The following is a 23,586-nucleotide window of genomic DNA, read 5'->3' on the forward strand; positions in this document are numbered from 1 at the left end:
TAATGTGGAAACATTTTGGAAAGGAGAACAAAAGCGCCTCTTCCCTCATGAAATCTTGTTTTCTCAACTCTCAAATGGCCAACATTCCAGGGAAGGACAATGTAAACTCTGAAGTTCTTGAAGCACGGCAAAATTGACATTAATGACTGGAAGGTGCTTGTTACCAATTGTTCAGAATGGTAACAACTTATCCATCAAACTGCATCCTGAGTCCCAAAATTTTAATGGTGACAGCACGGTGGCAAGGAAGGAAAAAGAAAAAATCTTGCACTTCCAATCCCATTACCTCGTAGGATGTCCTGCTCCATGGTGCCAATAGATCTGTGGGTTGAGAATCAGCCTGTTCAGCGACATGAAGACCCATGGCACAAACTCACAACCCTGAGTACACATCATTCTCGAATTGAGGGACAGCTGAAAACTATAGTAATCTTTGTGGATGTACTCTTGTTACAATTTTTTTTTAAATTTAGTGTACCGTACCCAATTCATTTTTTCCAATTAAGGGACAATTTAACGTGGCCAATCCACCTGACCTGCACATCTTCGGGTTGTGGGGGCGAAACCCACGCAAACACGGGGACAATGTGCAAATTCCACACGGACAGTGACCCAGAGCCGGGATCGAACCTGGGACCTCGGCGTCGTGAGGCAGCAGGGCTAACCACTGTGCTGCTCTCCTGTTACAATTTATATCAGTTTAACGCTTTTTAAAAAATGTTATATTAATCACATTTGAGATTGTTTAGCAAATATTGTTCCTTTTCGTTTGCGCGTTTAGGTGTGGATTTGATTGTTGAGTCATTTGGCCTATGTATTGCCAAACAATTAAAGCTTTCCAAGTTTTGGGGAAAGTACTCAATTTTTTTTCAATTAAGGGGCAGTTTAGCATGGCCAATTCACCTATCCTGCACATCTTTGGGTTGTGGGGGTGCTACCTACGCAGATGCGAGGAGAACCGGTAGCACGGTGGTTAGCACTCTTGCTTCACAGCGCCAGGAACCAGGTTCGATTCTCGGCTTGGGTCACTGTCTGTGTGCAGTCTGCACGTTCTCCCCTTGTCTGCGTGGGTTTCCTCCCACAAATCCCAAAGACGTGCTCGTTAGATGAATTGGGCATTCTGAATTCTCACTCTGTACCCGACAAATAAAGACTTTTATTATGTGCAAACACCACACGGACAGTGACCCAGGGCCAGGATCGAACCCGGGTCCTCGGTGCCGTGAGGCAGCAGTGTTAACCACTATGCTGCACTGCCACCTCTCCGAGTTCTTAAATGTGTAACTGGATTCATTTTTCACATTAATCTGAGATCTTCCAAAACTGGCCCAGACCAATTGTAATGTTGCTGTTATTTGGTGGAACAGTGGTTTACCTCTTTGATTCGCAAAGCATTTCCAACACATTTAGTTCCTGGGTGGCAATTTTAATGAGATGTTTTTAAGAGAAAATTGGTTTTAATTAGATCAGTGATGACTGAACTCCAGCATTAGCTGCAACCTGATGTAGTCTTTGAATGGCATGTTATTATGTAGACCTGGTGGCCTTTGTGTCCATGTGGCAGAGTGATGGATAATGCAGATTTGTAATAGTTATTGTCAAAATCATTAAAATAAGTGGCAAATAATGTTGGATGGGAGTCTGTAATCTGGCAAACCTGTACACACAACTTCCATTCAACTGAGAAGAAATGAGTTTTAATTACATTTTCAGTTGTTTTGTTTTTCTTCCCTTACAACAGTTTCTAGAATGCTGCCTTTTTCAATTGGATAGATCTGTCTTCCAGCTTTTCCTGAGTTGGCCCCTGCTGACAGACAGGACAGTACAGGAAATGTTAGCGCAGTTTTTCTGGCGTTGTGTATGGTGGTTATTAGAGGTTGCATCACTTACTTCACGTTAACAATCTTTAAAGAATGCTATTGGTTTTGAGCAGCATCCCTCGCCATTCGGCACAAGAACATCGTTTCGATAAAGGGGAAGAAATTTAAATGTTCCTAAATTACTGATACGTTCCAGAGGGAGTCCAGTATGGCCATTGTGTCTGTACAGCCCTGTTCTCTCCCCCCTGCCCTTTTTTATTCATTTTTTAAAAACAGCTTCAAGTATTTCTCCGATTCTCTTTTGAAAGTTATTTAATCTGCTGCCCCCATCCTTTTGGGCAGCAGATTCCAGGTCCCAGCGACTGCAGTAATAATCCACCAATGGCAGAAAAACCTCTTAATATAATCCACCAGTGGGATATCTGCCAAATGGTGGACAGAAAATATTGGCAATCCTTTGCCTTGAATGTCTTCCGGCCCTGATTGATGTAGCCTATGAGAGGATGGTTACCACCCGTATTTGAGCCAGATTTCAACACTGCAGTTCAGCTCAGATGTGGCTTCCTCATCTCGGGTACCTGAAGGTTTAGTTTTCCCTTCCTCCATGCGAGTTCATTAATTTATTTTTTTATATAAATTTGGTGTACCCAATTTTTTCCAATTAAGGGGCAATTTAGCATGGCCAATCCACCTACCCCGCACATCTTTGGGTTGTGGGGGTGAAACCCACGCAAACACAGGGAGAATGTGCAAACTCCACACGGACAGTGACCCAGAGCCGTGCGATCAAACCTGGGACCTCGGCGGCAGGAGGCTGCAGGGCTAACCCACTGCGCCACCGTGCTGCCCAGTGAGTTAATTAATAAAGTTTGTAGTGAACGAGTTTTACTGTTGGTTGCTTTTCAGGAATCAAACTGTCAAATAAGGATTAGTCTGCCAAATTAAACAAACAAAATACAAACTTGCATTCAAACGGTCCTGAGTGACCAATACAAATGTGTTTCTCCCGAATTATTTTACAGTGAATTCCCGCACAGGTTATAGCAGCTAACAGAGATATTGGTATCCCACTGAAAAAAAAAATGCCCTCTCTGAACCGACGATTAGATCTTAGCAACAAGGGAAGTTAACGGACATTGTTTCTCAGTGTTCGTGAGACAAATTTAGGATGTGAGTCTCCATAAAATTCTTTTCATATGCCACGAAGATGATCCAATTTAAAGCAGATGGAGCTACAGAGAAAAATTAGTCTCAACAGACCTCTGCCACACTCACCACCGAAACTCTGTTCCCATTTTACATGAATGATCTCTTTATAAACTCCATTACGTAAGAAGCTGGTCTATAAATGTAACTATGTGAAGAGCCATGGGCTGTAGTCAATATCCCATTTATAGCTCCGATACCTCATTTCCGTCTTTTTCTCGTACTATCAGGTCTGCTCACTCCTGCTGTATGAGGTTTATAGCGCGGGTCTTCAATGCTTACCCTCTAGAATCAGAATGCTATAACACAGCCTTAAGATGGTGGGAAGGCCCCTTTGATGGGTGATCCTTAGCGGGCCACATGGCCTGGCCGGAGAAATTGGAGGACGAACATGTAAACTCTGGGCTGGAGGATGGCATTGGGAGCCAGAGCTTTGTTTGGAGTAGACCGATAACGATGTGCTGTTAAAACCCTGAATGTATACTTGTTCTTGGTCAATGAATCCTTAGTTCGTTACTTGCCACATTGAGTCGCTTTGACTTATTACACTTAAGCATGAGAATCCTTTGTTCTTCTGACTGGGAAAGCATTATCTACTTATAGATGCTATCGGTTAAATCCCCATGTAGTTTAACTTTTTCTTTTTCAAATATTTTGTTGTTTCTGTTACAAAAGTTACAGTGGCATCTTCTTTCAACCCCCAGCAACATGTCCTGGTGTTTGCGTGGAAAACCTTTCTCCAACTGCTCCTTTTTGGGTTTTTCTTTTGGTAAATTCATGTCCTTAAGTTACCAATTGATGGAAACCACACTTCTCAATGTATCCCTTCAACAGCCTTCAGGGTTATGAATGCCTCTAACTGCTTGCCTCTGAACCTCCTTTGTTTGAAGGAAAAAGATTAATATGCTCTAGTTTCCTCTCAAACGGTTCTAAACCACGAGACATTAACGAACAACCTGCTAGAATGTAATCCACCCACATTTCCCAACCTGGAAATCTCCTTTAGGAGGTACCGTTACATTTTCTGATTACAAAATCTCATTTTTCCGTGTGGTATGGTATTTCAGAATTACAGCCACAAACACCTTGAGTGACTTTCCTTTTGTTTTCATTACTTCACAAAAAGAGTACTGATAGTTACATTAAAACTTAGAAAACGTTTTTGAAAGTTGAAACTGGTCTTGTAACGGTAATCAGTAAATAAATTGACTATGTTGAACTTCATACCAACTTTCCCCGTGTGTGAAGAGTAATTTAGAGTACCCAATTCTTTTTTTCCAATTAAGGGTCAACTTATCATGGTCAATTCACCTACCCTGCGCATTGTTTTGGGTTGTGGGGTGAGACCCACACAGACACCGGGAGAATGAGCAAGCTCCACCCGGATAGTTACCCGAGGCCAGGATTGAAACGGGTCCTCGGCACTGTGAAGCAGCAGTGCGAACAACTGCGCCACCATGCCACCCCTAGGTGTGAAGAGCTTTATTGGGTTATATTCTGCTACTTGTGGAATGAGATTCCTGAAACAGAAATCAATTGTATCATTAATGTGACTTGTTAACTTTAAAACTTGCAGATTCAAAGTTTTCTCCATGATTGAATGGGTCTATTTCTCTCCTGACTATATTTGAGAGGAGTCTTTCTCCCAAGCTGCTTGTTGTACCTTGTATTGGCACCTTCTGGCGTCTGGTCATTTTTGAAATGGGAGACTGCAGCATTTGGGAGTTTAGAAATATCCTATTGAGCTGGCAGTCAGTAACAATTTGGGCTTCCAGCAGTAAGTTTTGTATTTAATTGTGCAAAATGCTGATTGCATGTGGACTGGTGCAAGTCGCTATTTGATATGTAAATCACTGTTAGATCATTCACATGACTTGTCTCAAAAATACATTTATTGGATGCAGAAAGGTTTTTGAGCAGGGGGCTGCTTGCTCGGACTGTTGACTAACAATAACAGGCTGCAGCATTTTACACCACGCTTGTTTGAGTTATTGCATTAGTCACTGTACACAGTTGGAAATGGAAAAAATCTAGTGAATTCGCAGCACCTTTAGTTCCATATATTACCCGCTATTTGTATATTCACAATACACCTTCTGCGGAATTGGAAGAAGCTCCCACCTTTATCAGCAAGTACAAATGAAGATTCAGTACGAGAGGGGTAATAGAGGGCATTATTGTTGGATAAAAGATGTTTTGAGATTTTTGAAAAGCGGGGAAGGGAATATCTGGGTTCAGGACGGGGAATGAGTGAGTAGGTACTTCGTTATGGGCAGCATGGTAGCATTGTGGATAGCACAATCGCTTCACAGCTCCAGGGTCCCAGGTTCGATTCCGGCTTGGGTCACTGTCTGTGCGGAGTCTGCACATCCTCCCCGTGTGTGCGTGGGTTTCCTCCGGGTGCTCCAGTTTCCTCCCACAGTCCAAAGATGTGCAGGTTAGGTGGATTGGCCGTGATAAATTGCCCTTAGTGTCCAAAATTGCCCTTAGTATTGGGTGGGGTTACTGGGTTATGGGGATAGGGTGGAGGTGTTAACCTTGGGTAGGGTGCTCTTTCCAGGAGCCGGTGCAGACTCGATGGGCCGAATGGCCTCCTTCTGCACTGTAAATTCTATGTAAAAATCTATGTTATGGTGTGTAGAGGACAAGGAATAATCCAATTTGTTACATTAAATTTTAATGTAGCTATCGGACACTCTTTGCAAAGTTATGAAAAAAAACAGGAATGTCACTGAAGGTTTGAGGCAGCTACCTAGTATTAGGTACAATGTTAGAATCTCCAATTCAAATATTGCAATTAAATTGTGCAAAGCATAAAGTATTTCCTTCACCCTGTAACAGAATTGTCAGAGGGAGACAGAGACAGACTTAGACTGCGCACTCCCTCTTTGCCGGGGGGGGGGTCATGTCATGTCATGTCATGCCCCACCCCTGGCAAGGAGACGGCCTGCCCCCACTGACGTTGAGCCCTGTACACAATGATCTTGAGGCCACCCATGTCCTCCTGACCCCACCCACTCTCAACGCACACAATTCAAGGCACAGAAACCCCAAATCGCTGCTTGACAGACTGCTGTAATGTTTCTTACCTTATGACAACGACAGGCCTGTACCAATTGATAAATTGAAATCCAAGCCTATGTGTTGTCAGCATGACCGTAGAGGTGGTCAATATTGCGATCGGTTTTTGTCCTGAGGTGAGCAAACATGAACTGCCTGATGAGCAATGGGATAGAGAAATCAGCCAATAATATGGCAGCAGAACAGCCCAGCTCAGGGCAGAATGAGCCAGAAAACGTCCAGTGTAGGAGCAAATACGCCAATGACGTGGAATGTCCAGTCCTTGTCTAAAACCGTTGACTTTGCTGACAACTGTGTGTCAGGGTTCCATTCTTTGTACAGAAGAGATGAGACTTTCTGAAGGCCAGTATTGAGAACAATGGTGGTTACTCACCGCTTATTACTGTCTACATGTAACCAGCAGCCATTATATCAGACCAGCATGTGTTGTCTCTTGAACGTGGTAGAGGGACAGATTTTTTAGATTTTCTTGCTTCAGTTGTTTGCAATTCATGGCAACTTGGATGGCTTTTCTTCTACACTTTTTCTTCACAGAATCTTAAATCACGTCATAGTTGGTAAAATCTTGTACGGGTGAATTTTCAATTGTCAGTATTGCTGAACTTGTCAAATATTCCTGACTCATTATACTTCCCAGATAATTTTTCATTCTTGTCAATACAGAGAAAGAACATTCACTGGAAGCATTTGTGACCGGTATTGTTAAAAAACTCTTCAGAATGGTTTCCACGTTTAGAAAGGTTGGCTGCAAACCATCACGTACAAGTCTGTACAAACCAGTTGGTGATCTTGAAGCACAAGAATTTATAATTATTGATGAAATTAATGAATTGCTTCACTTCATCTTCAGAAAGATTTGTGCCCATGTCGTCCCAGTAAAACTTAATTAATCTCTTACTGCAGCAGCTCTTGGCATTCTCATCCAGACTTTGTCAAAAAAAACACAGTAATTCAGCAGTTTTCTTCAGAGATTCACTTCTACTGTGCAATTGCGCCATTATTGTGTCACAAATAACATTGACAGTCTCAACAATGACCTTCTCTTTCCCTTTTAAAGTGATTTCATTGTAGTTTCATCAAAAAATAATTTCCCATGTCTTGGACACAGCATCAGAGTGACCTGTATTCTTTGTTAATGTTAGTGCCTCTGCTTCCACTGAGGTATCATCATTTCGAACCTTCATGTCAAAGCTTGTGACTGAGGATAACAATTGTGAAGCATTCAATAAAGTATCAACATTTTTCAGTAATTTGCTGATAGCATTAATCTTCGATATGAACTGTTCCAAAATACAGTAAAAACTGCAATTTCATACTTTTCAAACTTGTCTGCTAAGGATTTTGCTTCAACTTTCACACATGGTTTCTCTGATTTTGATGTGGCTATGTTTAATATGCATTCCTTTATATCGGCAAAGTTCAGTCTCAAAGCCAGAACAGCATCTGCCCAAGTGGACCAGCTGGTGTCACAAATTCTTTTGACTGTCAAATGTTTTCCTTGTGCCTCCTCCACGAGTGATTGCAACTTATTCTACTGATGTGTGGAAACCAAAAAGAAGGTATATAAGTTCTGAACAAAGTCAATAAAATGTAAGGCTGCCTCACACGATTCAGCTGCTGCATTGCAGATTAAATCCAATGGGTGACTGAACATGGGATGAATAATGCACAGGGGCTTGCATTGTTTAGTTTTGCTTGTTGACTTGAATATTTTCCTACCATATTTCAGCCTTATTGGAGCACTACCCACAACAATTTTTGATATCCAGACTTAAATTTGAAATGATTTCCAAAACAGTTGTCTCCAGGCACTCAATGTGGGATTGTAGCTGGACAAGACACTCTACAACCTCACCATCGCTGGCCACACATCTTAAAATCACTGTAATTTGTCCATGTGACTCACAAATCTACTATTATAGGATAGTATTTGGCATCTTTGACTTCATTAGTGAATTGGTTTTTGTGCAGTTCTGTCATTATAATGATGAAGTCATTTGTAGGTTCTGTACATTGAAAAGTTGGTCTTCCCTGAGCTACAATATTGATAACTTTTCAAATGCTTTTTGAGAAGCTCATAAAATTCACTAAGATATTCAAGGCAGGCTAAAAGATTACCTGTTCAAGACGATAAAGTTTTCTCCTTTACTAGGGTCAAGGAATCATTTGCAAACAGTGGTTTCCAGAAACGTCAACCAATTTCTCCTTTCCGTCATCCCATTTCTCTTCACCCTCAGAAAATGTGATTCATGAAGACTTTCAGCCTCTAACCTCTAACTTTTTTTCTCAAATTTTCATGTTACCCATTTTCTCTGGTCTATTTATTGTGAAATATTCAATCATACCCAATGGAACAGATTTTTGCCATAAGGCAATGTCTTCAGGGTAGGTTTCTTCCCTCACTTCAGCTGCAGAACAACGAGCTTGAGCAGTATCTTGTAGTTCCATCCCGTTTCAGAATCCACATCATCTTCACGTTTTTCAGATGATGTGGTTGTCTCCCGAAATCAGCAGGCCGATGTCATCAGAGAAGTCACCAAAACTTTTTGTGGATGCTTTTGAGGATGAATGTGTAATTCGGCCGCTGCTCGATCCTTCAAACCTTTTACAATAAAATGTCAAGCTGTCGTTTTGCCTAGCTTCGTCCTCTTGTCTCACCAACAACTTCCTATATTTTTGACTGCCAGATTCACTGAGTTTCTTCACATTCACTGGGGATGATCTGTCTTGATGTCAACAATTCACAAGTAAGTACACTCTGGTTTCTCTTCAGATCGTATAAATCTTTCACCTTAACAATTCACAAGTAAGTCTTCAGAATCTCCTGTCGAGTGAAGCCTCCTTCAGCAAAAGCAGCTGATTGTCTGAGCTACTCAAAAGCAGTGGCAAATTAAACAAAGCTTATGAGTTCGTAGGAAATTGTGAAAAGAATTGGTGTGAGAATGAGCTGGAGTTCACTGCCAAAGTCCTACCAGAGTAACTGGCTGCTGGCAATTTTTGGGAAAGCTGAGATGCTGATGGATGGTCAAGGCAAATAGGTATCATAAAAGACTCCACAAGCAATCAGAGAGAGAACAGACTGACCCCGAAAAAGGAAGTAAATTCAACATGCAAAAACAACAAGAGGGAGGAAGATGTTGGTTGCTGCCCAGCTCTCTGACTCTCAGCTCTGCCTCTGGCTCTGGTTGAGTCACCGTGTTCCCACTGACAGCTGCTCCCCGATGCCCCAAGACACAATGCCGGTGCTTGCCTGGCCGGGTCTCTAATCTCGATGATCACGTGCTCCTGGCTGACTGCTGCTGCTGGCTATCTGGCCTGGTAGCCTCTTCCTGTTGATTGGTTGCCCACCAGCCAACCCTCCTCAGCCCTGGCTTGGAGGTCAGCCAGCTGCTCCCCTTGACGGCCATTGGCCAGCACTACCTCTTTGCCTCTCTGAAGGCTCCCAGGCTCACACCTAGATGTTAGGTTGACAACCTGACTTTTGCTTCAGGCTGCCCGCCAGACCAAATGCCAGAAACATGGTTGCAGCTTTGCACCTTTACTCAATGAAAATTCAGAAACTTCACACCAAATCAGGATGTGTGTCTGAACTGCTCTATAAGTCTTCATCACCTCTCAACTTCTGGCAAACTCTCTTCCTGCTCTAAAGGGGAGTCCACCAATCGGAGCCCGGTGTGCTTCTGTTATGCCTGCTGATGAGATCAGCCTATCATCAAATTTGGAGCTACCACGGTTCTGATTGGTGTATGGCTCCCCTCTTGGCCGGGACCACCGCTGCAGCGTTGTGTTTCTCATTGGAAGTCTGCCTCCGGAAGGAGGCCATTTGGCCCATCGTGTCCGCAGTCTCCTGCAGGTTTCTATTTATTTATTCTTTTCTGGGATGTGCGTCACTGGCAAGATCACATCTGTTGTCCATCCATAATTATCCTTGAACTGAATGGTCTTGCTGGGCCGTTTCTGGACTCAAATGTAGGCCAGACCAGGTAAGGAGGGCAGATTTCCTTCTCTGAAGGGCATTAGTGAGCCAGGTGGGTTTTTACAACAATTGATGATCGCTTCACAGCTTTATAATTCCAAGTTTATTAATTTAATTCAAATTCCTATCAGGATTTGAACTTGTGATCAGAACAGAAGCCTAGGTCTCTGAGTCATTAGCCCAGTGACATCACCCTTTCCATGCTAAATTGCCCCTTAGTGTCCGATGGTTAGGTGGGGTCATGGAGGTTGGGCTTCGTATTGGGCCTGGGTGGGGTGCTCTTTCAGAAGGTCAGTGTAGGGATTCTGTGATTCCTGTGAAATGTGTCGGTTTCTATTCCGGCATCTGTAGTGCATCATAACCATTGACCCAGTTCACTCTGATGTGCTGGCTCCAGATTGAAACCTCCGAGATAATTTGACAAAGCAAAACTGTCCAGTGATGGATTACAGATGTTGAGGCCTCTTGCTGGTTTTAGATTCGGGATCAATTCTACCCTGGTAAATACCTGGGATTGAGCCCAAGCAGAGCTGTGCATCTTTTGGTTAAGTAGATAAAACAAAATCACCAAATTGACAGAAAAATTAAACTGCATTTCCTGAAAGGGAAACTACATCACCGTAAACAGAATCTCAATGGAAACTTAAAACATCAAAAAAAATGTGATTAATGGGTCATTATGTGATTAGTGGGTAATTTCCGTGCCCACTGGACACTGAAAGCCTTGATGGTGCCAGCAGACACCACATGCTTCCTTTCCAGAGACACCCAGCAGCAAATATAGCTGCAAAAGAGGGGCAGACAGCTAGGATGGACAGCTAGGATGCCTGCTGCCTGGACCTATCAATAGACATCTTTGCTCGACCCACGAGAAGGTCTTTCCCAGCCCCTTCCGCACTGGGGTGAGGCAGAGGCGTGTGTGCTTCTACAGACCTATTCATTTTCCATGCCATTATTCCATGGGTTTTTCTTTTTATTGTCCCCCAGAACCATGATTCATAGCCTCCTGCTTTTTGAATCATCTTCTCTTCACATGTGACTGTCAAATTTGTAGCAGGCTTCACAGATCCTGCAAAATAATTGCCCACCAACCAATACTCGCACAATTTCATATTCATCATTGGGACGTAGGCGTCACTGGCTCGGCCAGCATTTATTCTCCTTCCCTAATTTCCCTCACAAAGACGTCGGTGAGCTAGGGGCATGGAAATCCTTCTATTTCAGTCAAAATAAATCCCACAGTGGAATCTGGTCAAAGCTGACTGAGACTGCTGTCAGGGAAATTATGGAAAAAGTGGTGATCTTGAATTGTGGTGATACCTGGAATGTTATCTTACATTTGGCATCCTTACTATCCCCATTAAATACAACATCCACATCTACTGCCTTGGCTGAAAGAATGCAGCCCTGACCGAACAAGATCTGCTTTGGCAATCGGGAAGCTCACTCATTGGAAAGACTACACAAGAGTTTATACTCTAAACCAGTCATCTGCAGTGGATTGAGTTTATCGAAGGTCTGGATTTGATATGCTCCCATTGCTGTGCCCGGCTTCGTTTGATGTCCTGAAGCCTCTATTTTCATGGAATATCACGCCTCATTGGTCGGGCTCCGCACCCAGCTTGCAAACTGACAAATAGCACGATGGCTCATAAAAGCTACCAAGTGTAAGATCCATCATCAACTTCAACAGCCAATGAGGTCAGAACATCCACAAGATCCTGCCATCAGCAGATATGGGCACACAGCATTTCATCAACTGGGTCCCAATCAATGTCAGTAGCTGGTGAAATTGTTTTTTTTTTCCCAATTAAGGGGCAATTTAGTGTGGCCAATCCACCTACCCTCCACATCTTTGAGTCGTGGGAGTGAAACCCACGCAGACACGGGGAGAATATGCAAATTCCAGGGCCGGAATTGAACCCCCGTCCTCGGCACCATGAGGCAGCAGTGCTAACCATTGCACCACCATGTCGCCCGACTGGTGAAACTGTACCCGCATACCATGGAATTCAGTTTGATCCTAAAAGCACAGCATCAGGTGATCCTCAAACTCTAAGCAGGAGGCTGATCAAGCTTCTATCACTGGACTATATTGTCCTCCAGATAATTGGTCCTCTCGTTGAGTCAGTGATCCCTTAAGAACAAACGGATTCCAGCCAATCACAGTTGCTGGGATCGGTTTGGCTCTGGTATGGAGGCCGGATTCTAGAAGAAATCCAAGATCAATGCAACCTTTCGTTAATCATTGGCTTCAGACACAGTCTGCATTAGAGGACTAATGCTGAAACTCGCACGAGTCATTTCTCACCATACAACATTACCCCTGTGGTGGAAAATGCTGAATCAACGGCAACTGTACTGTTAAATGGTTTGGTTGATCTGTGCTTGATTGTGTTAGTCTTGTGACAGATCCTTGTAACTGTTTTGAATGCTTAAGCTTGTGGGTGGAACTAGCAAGTAAGTGCAGACATCTCACAATATGCCAGAAAGACCAGGGCGTGATTCTCCGGTCGTCGACGCCGAAATCTCATTCGGCGATCGGCTGGAGAATCCCCGTTTGCGCTAAAATCGGGGACGGTGCCGCTTTTGCAATGCTCCGCCCCCTCAAAAACAGTACAGCGCACGCCACTGGGACGACCTGAGGACGTCACCTTAAGCCCTCCCCGATGCTCTGCTCCGGATGGGCTGAGTTCCCGACGCCGTGAAACACTCATGGTATTTTTTTTTGTGAACCCCACGTGGCGGCTGCGTATTGTGTCCAATGCCGCCACAGTCGGGGGGGTGGGGGGGGCTTTGGCGAGGGCTGGGAGGATTGGTGGGAGGTGGTCCGGGGGTGGCGAGCAGGGTTACAGGGGGGTGCTATCTGGCAGACCGGGTCCACCCACGGCTGCCGCCATGTTGCACGGTGTCAGGGCAGCACGGTGGCCTAGTGGTTAGCACAACCGCTTCACGGCGCTGAGGTCCCAGGTTCGATCCCGGCTCTGGGTCACTGTCCGTGTGGAGTTTGCACATTCTCCCCGTGTCTGTGTGGGTTTCGCCCCCACAACCCAAAGATGTGCAGTGTAGGTGGATTGGCCACACTAAATTGCCCCTTAATTGGAAAAAATAATTGGGTAATCTAAATTTATAAAAAAAAAATTTAAATGTTGCACGGTGTGGCCGTCACACGCCACCGCCGTGCGCATGCACGGCCACGGACCCGGCCATTCTCCAGCCATTTGTGGGGTGGGAGCCAGGAGCTTTACCCGGCACAGCTGTAAGCTCCCCAATGGTCCCGGAATTGGTGCAACTGTTGCGCTGTTTTTTCTGGCGTAAATCGCACTGTTCCCATGCCAGCGTCAGCACTTAGTCTGCAAATCGGAGAATTCAGCTCCGGGTATTGGATTCAGACCATGTGTGTGTACAATATCCTGTAAGTTGTGAGATGTTTTAGTTCTGTAAATAAACCTGTTTGGATTTAGAACCAGGATCGTCTAGGAACTGTTCTGTCATTAATTTTGATATCTAAGATATGCAGCAAAACGATAAATAGACAACACCAATGTGTCCATTTGGGTGACAGTGTCAGCACACTGACCCCTTGATAACAGACTGCCACAAAGATTAGAACTCTCATTGATGCTCATCAGTGGTCACACAAATATGGTGTCAGAAAGACTTGTAGACAACCCCGTGCTCGCAAAGCAAACAGCCACCTTCAGATACCTTGTGAACGAGCTGACCGAAGATCTCTGACTGACCTTCCCCAAGCTAATGGGCAACCTTGAAACTGCATCCTCACAAACTACGGCAATTTGCAGATACCAAATGGAAAACCAATGTCTCTCCAGTAAGGGTCTGTTGTCACCCAGAACAGAACACATGAAACAGATAGCAACCTTGACGCCTCATTCACAGATATGAAGGAGACATCACAGTGACAGTCTCGATTTTCCCTGACTGTCCTAATCACCTGGGTGTAAAATTACAGCTGGAACTCTCCACCAGTACAGTGAAAGAGAGAATGTGTTTGACTTGCGTCGTGACTTCCTTCATCACTGCTCCCCGAGCTACACAAGCTGTCTCATTCTCACTTGCAGCACAATATGTAGGCCCAAATTTAGCATTCCACTTCAAAGCTTGTCACTATGGTTACCCAGGCAGCTGTAATTATATATTATTGGAATGCATTCACATCCTGCTTTAAAAAAAAATCCCATTGCTGGTTCCCAGTTATTCCAGTTTGCTTTTGTTATCCGGTAACAGCTGCTCTGCAACATTTGTACAGCAAAACCTCACATATATAACACTCTTATCGTTTCACGTGATCTATCGATTTATCATCAATTGATCCACTCCCTCGGGGCATTGTGCATGAAAGCAGCAGTGCTGCAGTGGCCTTAATGTAACTGCAGCTCCGCTATTAAGTGCTGGAGAAATCAAGAGGAAAAAAAAATCCCTAACCCAAAAAAAAACATGTGTGAGAAACTCTGGAAGTAAATGAATGCGGTGTTTTGTGTATGTGGGTGGGAGTATGTGGGGAGAGAGAGACACCACACTGTCCCCTTTGTTGTGGGGGGGAAGGATTTTGTGCAAAAGCAAAATCCTGCAGCTGCTGGAATTGTGAAGTAAAAATGGAAGAGCTGTAAACACCGGTCAGGATTGTTAATCTGGGGCAGCACGGTGACGCAGTGGTAGCACTGCAGTCTCACGGCGCCGAGGTCCCAGGTTCGACCCAAGCTCTGGGTCACTGTCCGTGTGGAGTTTGCCTGTGTATGCGTGGGTTTCGCCCCACAACCCAAAGATGTGCAAGGTAGGTGGATCGAACACGCTAAAATTGCCCCTTAATTGGAAAAAAAATTATTGGATACTCTTTTTTAAAAAAAAAAAAAATAAATAAATTTTTAAAGGATCGTTAATCTGAAGGGCGGCACTGTGGTGGAGTGGTTAGCACTGCTGCCTCACGGCGCTGAGGATCCATGTTCGATCCCGGCCCCGGGTCACTGTCTGTTTGGAGTTTGCCCATTCTCCCCGTATCTGCGTGGTTCTCACCCCCACAACCCAAACATGTGTAGGGTCGGTGTATTGGCCACACTAAATTGCCCCTTAATTGGGGGGAAAAAATTGTTAATCTGAAACATTAATTGTCCTCTCTCCTGACTGCCTGTCAGGCAGTAATGATCCTCTCTCCTGACTCAGTGTCTGCCTGACTTGTGATTCTAGGCATATTTGTTGCACAATATTTTATTGGAAAATAATGCGGAGTTTTTGTCTGAACCACATTCTGGTATTTGATGGAAATGTCAGGAAAATGTTGACACGATTCGCACATTGGAAGTGTTGAGCTTGTCCTGAGCTACCCTCAGGAAGAGGGGGGCAGCAATCCATATCTAGCCTGTTTAAATCTATAGTCCCCATAATTAATCATTTTTTAAACTCTGATTTCTAGCAAATATTAGGTCCGAGAGGTTTTAACTTTAGTAATTGTTTTCCGTGCGACTCTGAACAAATGAGCTGTGAAACACCAAAACCAAACCAGGCTGTTAACACTTGGACACTTGGGTGAAAATGGAAGTTCTACTTGTCAGGAGAGTACCGTTAGGCTGCTTTTGTTTAAAGTGAAGAGTTAACAAATTTGGTGAACAAACTCAAACTGATACATTTCCAACCTTCAGTTAAACTATGACGCATTATTTTGGGAATGTGACTCACAATCCAAATGTATGTTTTAACATAACAGCCACTTGTTAACTATCGGGTATTACATCTCACCATCATTCTAACACATCTGCATTCATTTTGACGTATTTGTTGTGGGGCAGATGGGAAGTTGGTTGGTTTTCAGAGCCAGTTGCTTACTTGCTGCTTATGCTGATGAGTTCTATCTTTGTTTTCTTTAAAGGCTGCAACGGATAGTTCGTCCAACTCGTCAAACAGGAAAGAGCAGGCGGTCAGAGTGCTCAATGCTACAATCAGCGACCCTCACCGGCCCCTCTGTGCTCTGGGACGTGTGCACGATCACTACAGCCCTGACCACTATCGTCTAGAGCAGGTGAGGGCTCTATGCCACAATTCATCACTGATTTATTCCATCGCTGCGATATGTTAGTTTGAAAGGGCAGTGGTGGTTCGTATGCTACCCATTGCCGTTACGAGAAGGAAGAAAATCCCAACAAAAAATGCATTATTAAAAGATGCCTTAATCTTGCAGCTGTTTGGAGGAGTAACAGTGTGTCCCAAGTCAGATTGGGGGCCCAGCTGAGATTGTGAAAGCCTGAGGCACATTGGAAAGTGTGACTAGCAGACATAAAATACAGCTAGTGTGCCGGAAGACAATTATATTTAACAGAAGGCAAACATTCTGCACTCCTGCTGTAATGCCATCTTGCTGTGTCCCTTTTCATTTATTTTTCGCTTTATTCTTGTGTTGCTTTAAAATTCAGCCGGTATTTTTCCCAATATGACAGGAGAGCAATCTGGACTGGCAAACATATGTCCTCCAACCTAAGAGCAGGTCCTTAGACCCAGATGTTTGTGCATTTATAATGCCACCAATTCTACGTTTCCACACACAAATGTGCAGTCAACTGGGAACAGAACAGAAGTTTTACTTTCTGTGACACTGCCCCCCAAATTACAAAATAGAAACCACTAATTTTCATGAAATCCAATAATCTCTGATAATGGGAGATGAGAATTTATTTTCACACAGTGCGTTGTTGTGGTCTGGAAGGTGCTTGCCTGAAGGGGCGGTGAAAACCGATGCAATGGGAACTTTGAGAAGGGAATTGGAAAATTACTCTAAATGGAAATATCTAGAGGTTAATGAACGAAAGGAAGGTTTGCATTTATATAGTGCCTCACACAACCTCAGGACATCGCAAAGAGCTTTATAACCAGTGAAGTACTTCTGTAATGTACTGACTGTTGTAATTGGGAAGAGGCATACAGCTGGGACTAATCGAAAAGCTTTGAGCCATCTTAGACACATTGGACCAAATGGCACACTTTTTTTAAAAAAAATGTTATTGCAATTTTGCAGTTTATACATGGTTTATAAAAAGTACACATTCTCCCCGTATTTGCATGGGTTTCTCCCCCACAACCCAAAGATGTGCAAGGTAGGTGGATTGAACACGCTAAATTGCCCTTTAATTGGAAAAATTAATTGGGTACTCTAAATTTATTTTTAAATTTTTTTTTTAAGTGATCATCGTATATTTAAATATTAATTAGTCACTTCCCCCCCCCCCCCCAACCCCCACTGTCGGTTGACCCCACACTCGCTCTCTTCCCCTCCCCTGTTTAGGTGTTCCCTTGGTGTCTTAGTCTGTTTTACATTTTGGCAGGGTTTTACTTATTTGCCTGTGCTGGCCCCGGCAGGGCCCTATGCCCCGTAACTGGTTCTGTTATTTTGTCGGTTAGAATGGGCTTCTCTAGGGCAGCACGGTGGCGCAGTGGGTTAGCACTGCTGCCTCACGGCACCGAGATCCCAGGTTCAATCCCCGCTCTGGGTCACTGTCCGTGTGGCGTTTGCACATTCTCCCCGTGTTTGAGTGGGTTTCGCCCCCACAACCCAAAGATGTGCAGGATAGGTGGATTGGCCACGCTAAATTGCCACTTAATTGGAAAAAATGAATTGGGTACTCAACATTTATTTAAAAAAAGAATGGGCTTCTCTGCCCTCTGTGGGGAGAAATGGTACCGGGCAGGTACTGGCCGACTCCCATTTGGACCTGGGGCCCTTCGTCCCTGCTGCTGGGCCCTCTCTGTGACCTTGGGCGGGATTCTCTGACCCCCCCCGCCGGGGGTGGCGTGAATCGTGCCCCCGCCTTCTGCCGAATTCTCCGGCACCGGAGATTCGGCGGGGTCGGGAAAACGCGCTGCGCCGGTCGGCGGCCGCTCGCAGCGGCCTCCTGGCGATTCTCCGGCCCGCGATGGGCCGAAATCCCACTGGTTCTTCTCAGTCCCGCCGGCGTAGATTAGATTAAGTCCCTTACCGGCGTGGGCGGGCTCCGGGGTTTTTGGGGGGAAGGGGGGGATCTGGCCCCAGGGGGTGCCCCCACATGTCATGGCCCGCGATCGGGGCCCACCGATCCGCGGGCAGGCCTGTGCTGTGGGGGCACTCTTCTCCTACTCGTCGGCCGTGTCAGCCTCCGCGATGGCCGACGTGTAGGTGAACCCCCCCCCCAGCACATGTGCGGGGATGACGTCAGCTGCGCTCCCGCGCATGCGTGGACTCTCCGGCCGGCAGGCTAAGTCGCTTTGGCCCCGGCTGGCTTGGCACCAAAGGCCTTCCACGCCAGCCGGCGGGTGCAAACCACTCCGCACCTTTGGAGTGGGCCAACGCCGGAGTGGTTCACGCCACTCCGTCCCGCCGGGACCCCCCGCCCCGCCGGGTGCGGGAGAATCCCGCCCCTTGTTCTTGGCCCCCTGTGATTTATTCCGGCTGTTCCCACCCCCACCTCCCCTCTCCCTACCCTTGCCCCCCCACCCCCTTTCCTCCCTCTTCCTGTTATTTGGTGTCTTAGTGGTCTCTATAACCCCCCCCCCCCCTCTCCTCACTATTGGCTGTTGGCTTCAAACAGGTCCTGGGACAAGTTGGTGAATGGCTGCCATGTCTTGTGGAAGCCCCCCTCCTCCCCTCGGATGGTGAATTTGATTTTCTCCAGGTGAAGATATTCTAACAGGTCAGCCAGCATGTCTGCAGCTGTGGAACGGGATTCTTCGGCATGCGATTAGGGAAGCAAAGGCAAGGGCGTTGGCCCCCTTCCGCATAAATGGTTCTGGTTGGTCTCAAAGTGGTGAGTCCGAAGACCCCCCCCCCCCACCAATCCCCCCACAAGCTTTCACATTGACTCAAAGAAGGCTGTCTAGAATCCTCCAAGTCTGGGGCATTCCCAGAACGTGTGAGTGTGGTTGGCCGGGCCTCCTTGGCACCATTCACATTTGTCCTCCACCGCCGAGAAAAATGTGCTCATTTGGGTTCTGGATGCGCTCTGTGTACCACTTTGAACTGCATGAAGCTTAGCCTTGCACAAGTGGAGTTAAAGTTGGCCCTATTCAGTGCTTCACTCCAGAGTCCCCACCCTATTTCGATCCCTAGTTCTTCCTCCACATTAACAAGATCCATCTCCGGGCTACCAGGGAGGCAAAGGCCAAGACGTCGGCCTCTTTCGCCCCCTGAGCTCCCGACTCTTCCGACACTCCAAAGATCGCTACCTCCGGACTCTCACCACCCGTGTTTTTAGTACTGTGGACATTGCCTTAGCAAAACCCTGCCAAAACCCTCTGAGCTTTGGGCATGCCCAAAACGTGTGGACATGATTTGCTGGGCTTCCCGCGCATCTCGCACACCTGTCCTCTACCCCGAAAAACTTGCTCATCCGGGCCTCCGTCATGTGTGCCCGATGGACTGCCTTAAATTTGATCAGGCTAAGTCTGGCGCATGATGAGGCGGTATTAACCCTGCTTAGGGCATCCGCCCATAGCCCCGCCTCTATCTCTCGTCCTAGCCCGTCCTCCCACTTGCCCTTAAGCTCCTCCACCGGAGTTTCCTCTGCCTCCGAAAGCCCCTGGTAAATAGCCAATACCTTCCCCTCTCCCACCCAGGCACTGGAAACTACTCTGTCCTGTATCACCTGTGGCGGCAGCAGCGGAAAGGCTGGCACCTGTTTTCTCAGGAAGTTGCGCACCTATAAATACCTAAAACCATTCCCTGCTGGCAATTTAAATTTAACCTCCAAAGCTTTCAAGCTGGGAAAGCTCCCGTCTATAAATAGATCCCCCATCCTTCCAATTCCTGCCCGCTGCCAACTCCAGAACCCGCCATCTAGCCTACCAGTACAAACCTGTGGTTATTATAAATCGGGGTCCAAATCGATGCTCCCTCCACTCTCTTATATCTCCTCCATTGCCCCCAGATCCTCAGAGCCGCCACTACCACCGGACTTGTGGAGTATCGGGCCGGCGAAAACAGCAAAGGTGCCGTTACCAATGCTCCCAGACTGGTGTCTTTACATGAAGCCGCCTCCAACCGCTCCCATGCCGACCCCTCCCCCACTACCCACTTCCTGATCATGGCTATATTAGCCACCCAGTATCCCCCCGAACCAGCCCTTTCCAGTTCCCAGAGGCTCTTAACGCCATGGCCAATGGCTCTATGGCCAGAGCAAACAGTAACAGGGAGAGGAGGCACCCTTGCCTCGTCCCTTGGTGTAGTTCAAAATACACCAACCTCAGCCAGTTCATTTGCACACTTGCTACTGGTGCCTGATAGAACAGCCGCACCCAGTCAATAAAGCCCTTACCAAACCCAAACCTTCCCAGCGCCTCCCGCAGGTATTTCCACTCCACCCGATCAAAAGCCTTCTCCGCATCCATCGCTACCACCACCTCTGCCTCCACTCCTTCTGAGGGCATCATAATAACATTTAGAAGCTTTTGAACATTACTCTTGAGTTGCCTGACCTTAACAAATCCTGTCTTCCCCTATCACCCCCGGGACACGGTCCTCTATCCTTGTGGCCAGTATCTCTTAGCAGCAGTTTGGCGTCCACATTCAGTAGAGAAATTGGCCTGTATGACCTGCATTGCTCCAGATCCTTCTCCCGTTTCAGGAGCAATGAAATTGAAGCCTGCAACATTGTTGGGGGAGAACTCCCTTCTCTCTTGCTTCATTAAATGTCCTCACCAGCAGTGGGCTCAATATATCTGAAAACATCTTATAGAATTCCACCGTCAGGCCCCGGGGGCCTTGCCCGACTGCATGCCCTCCAGCCCCTTGATTATTTCCTCAATCTCAATTGGGGCTCCCAGCCCCTCCACCAGGTCCTCCTCCACCCTCGGGAACTTCAACTGATCCAGAAATTGCCTCATCCCCTCCACCCCAGCCGGGGGTTCCGACTCATATAATTTACTGTAAAAGTCCTTAAACACCTCGTTCACCCCCACTGTGTCCAGGACAGTATTACCACCTCTACTCTTTACTTTACCTATCTCCCTGGCCGCCTCTCTTTTCCTGAGCTGGTGCACCACCATTCTGCTTGCCTTTTCCCCGCACTCCTAGATTGCCCCCCCTTGCCTTCCTCAACTGTTCCATTGCTTTCCCTGTGGTCAACAGCCTAAACTCCACCTGTAACCTCAGCCGTTCCCTCAGTAGCCCCGCGTCCGGGGCCTCCGAGTATCTCCTGTCCACCTGGGGTATCTCCACCACTAACCTATCCCTCCCAGCCCGTTCCGCCTTTTCTCTGTGGGCCCAATCAAAATTAATTCCCCTCTGATTACTGCCTTCAAAGGTCACAGCAGAGACCTCCCCCGAATCATTTGTTTCCAGGTAGTTCTGGGTGGACTTGTTAACCCGCCCACAGATCGCTTTGTCCGCTAACAACCCCACATCCAGTCTCCACAGCAGGCGTTGCCCTCTCTTCACACTAACCCGTAGATCCACCCAATGTGGGGCATGAATCGACACTGCAGTTGCCGAGTACTCAGTATCCACCACCTTCAGTATCAGTGCCCTGCTCAGAACAAAAAAGTCGATGCGAGAGTATACCTTGTGGACATGTGAAAAAAAGGAAAACTCCTTTGTCCTCAACCGTTCCTCCCTGTTCTGGGTTTTGACCGGTCCAGTTCCGGATCAATGACTGTGTTGAAGTCCCCTCCCATGATCAGGTCATGTGACTCTAAGTATGGGATCTTACCTAACACCCGCCTAAAATTCCACGTTGTCCCAATTTGGAGCATGTATGTCCACAAGTACCACTCGCACCCCCTCCAGCTTCCCACTCATCATTATGTACCTACTCCACATGTCTGACACGATTCTCCTGGCCTCGAATGCCACTCGTTTGTTGATCAAGATCGCTACCCAGTGGTCTTTGAGTCCAGTCCTGAGTGAAACACTTGGCTAATCAACCCCTTCCTCAATCTCATCAGGTCTGTAACCTTTAGGTGTGTCACTTGTAGCATTGCCACGTCTGTCTTCAGTTTCCTTAAATGCGCGAACACGCGAGCCCTCTTGACCAGCCCATTCAGTCCTCTCACATTTCGTGTGATCAGCCTGGACAGGGGGGCTCTTCCTTCCATTTTTCTCCTGTATCTTCCAGCGGGGAGTGGCCCTTTCTAGTAGTCGTCCATACAGGTCCCCGCAGTTCCCCCCTCAATGATTACCAACATCTCATACTTACTCTAACATTGAGTGTCTCGGGATCCGTGAGTATGATGTTGTCTCTTTGCGGAGGAAGTTCTTTACTTGCAGGGGTCGCAGTTTGTTCGCAAGGGTAGTTGTAGTTTTTCTGTCAGTTTCTCTAAGGTCCCTAGTCTGTCCTCTGTATAGAAGTCCCTAACAGTCAGACCCCCCCCCCCCCCCCCCCCTCCGTCCTGTCTCCACCACTTAAAGGTGGCGTCCAACATGGCTGACTCAAAGCTGTTTGCCGCAATTTGGTTGCCGCAAATGGAGGCCATAGTTGATATTTTGGATCGGCCAAGTGCTGTCTCATTTGATTCCAGGTTCTGAATGTGGCTGCCACCACTGGGCTTATTGACTTCTTAGCTGGCAAGGGCTCGGAGGGTCGTCCCTATACAGAAACTCTCCTCCATCCTCACCCATACCTTTTCTGGTTCTTTCACCCATCTCCTCACTCTTTCTGCTGTGGCTGCCTAGTGGTAGTATTGTAGGTTTGGGAGGGCCAGACCACCCGTGCTTCATTTTCAGTGTAGGGCCCTTTTTGGGATCCTTGGGTTTCTCTATCAGCTCTGCCCTTCCCCTTTCAGGTTCACTGGGAAGACTTCACTCTTGCTTGGGTTGAGCTTCATGATCCCTTCCATGCTGCTTTGTGGGTCCGAGATGTAGAGAAGCTGGTCATCTGCATAGAGCGAGACTCTGTGCTCTCGGTCTCCTCTTCAGATTCCCTTCCAGTTTTCCGCCACTCTGAGGGCGATCGCCAATGGTTTGATTGCTGGAGCGAATAGGAGCAGAGACAGCGGGCGTCCCTGCCTTGTGCCTCTGTGCAGCTGAAGTATTCTCAGCTGGCGGTGTTAGTCTGTACACTCACCTTGCGGGTGTTGTACAGGAGTTTCACTTATGTGGCGAACCCCGTCCCCAGCCCAAACCGCTCTAGTACCTCAATGAGGTACTTCCACTCGACTCTATAGAAGGTCTTTTCTGCAACCAGGGAGATGATAAAATGTCTGCCTTCGAAGCTGCCAATTCTCTTGAATTTGCTCTCTCGTTCCTAAGGTCATTATAACGGGAGGTGGAATTTTGGTTCTAGCGAAACAAATAGATCGGACTTTGTTTTCCTTGAATGAAAAGTACTGAAATTAAATGCTGAATCATCCTCCAATCAAAATGGTGAAATGAGAATATTTAACCACGCCCTGTTCTCCATTTTCTGCAAACTCTAAATTTAGTCTTTCCAAAATGGGATGTAATATTACTATTAACTTTCCCTAGATTGTACAAGTTGTGGCACAGGTTTGAACAAGTATTTCAAGAGCAACATATACATTTACCTGGGC

At 46.4% G+C, this 23,586-nt stretch overlaps 1 protein-coding gene across 1 annotated transcript in view; it reads left to right on the forward strand.

The window, feature by feature from the left end:
• LOC119971649 (sprouty-related, EVH1 domain-containing protein 2-like) overlaps positions 1-23,586 on the forward strand; it is a 133,869-nt gene that overhangs the window by 101,824 nt on the left and 8,459 nt on the right. The window contains exon 5 of the mRNA XM_038807491.1: positions 15,968-16,117. Within this exon, the coding sequence (XP_038663419.1) occupies positions 15,968-16,117 (150 nt within the window). The remainder of the gene's footprint in view (positions 1-15,967; positions 16,118-23,586) is intronic.

The sequence above is a fragment of the Scyliorhinus canicula genome, chromosome 1, assembly GCF_902713615.1.
Source record: "Scyliorhinus canicula chromosome 1, sScyCan1.1, whole genome shotgun sequence".
Taxonomy (NCBI): Eukaryota; Metazoa; Chordata; class Chondrichthyes; order Carcharhiniformes; family Scyliorhinidae; genus Scyliorhinus; species Scyliorhinus canicula.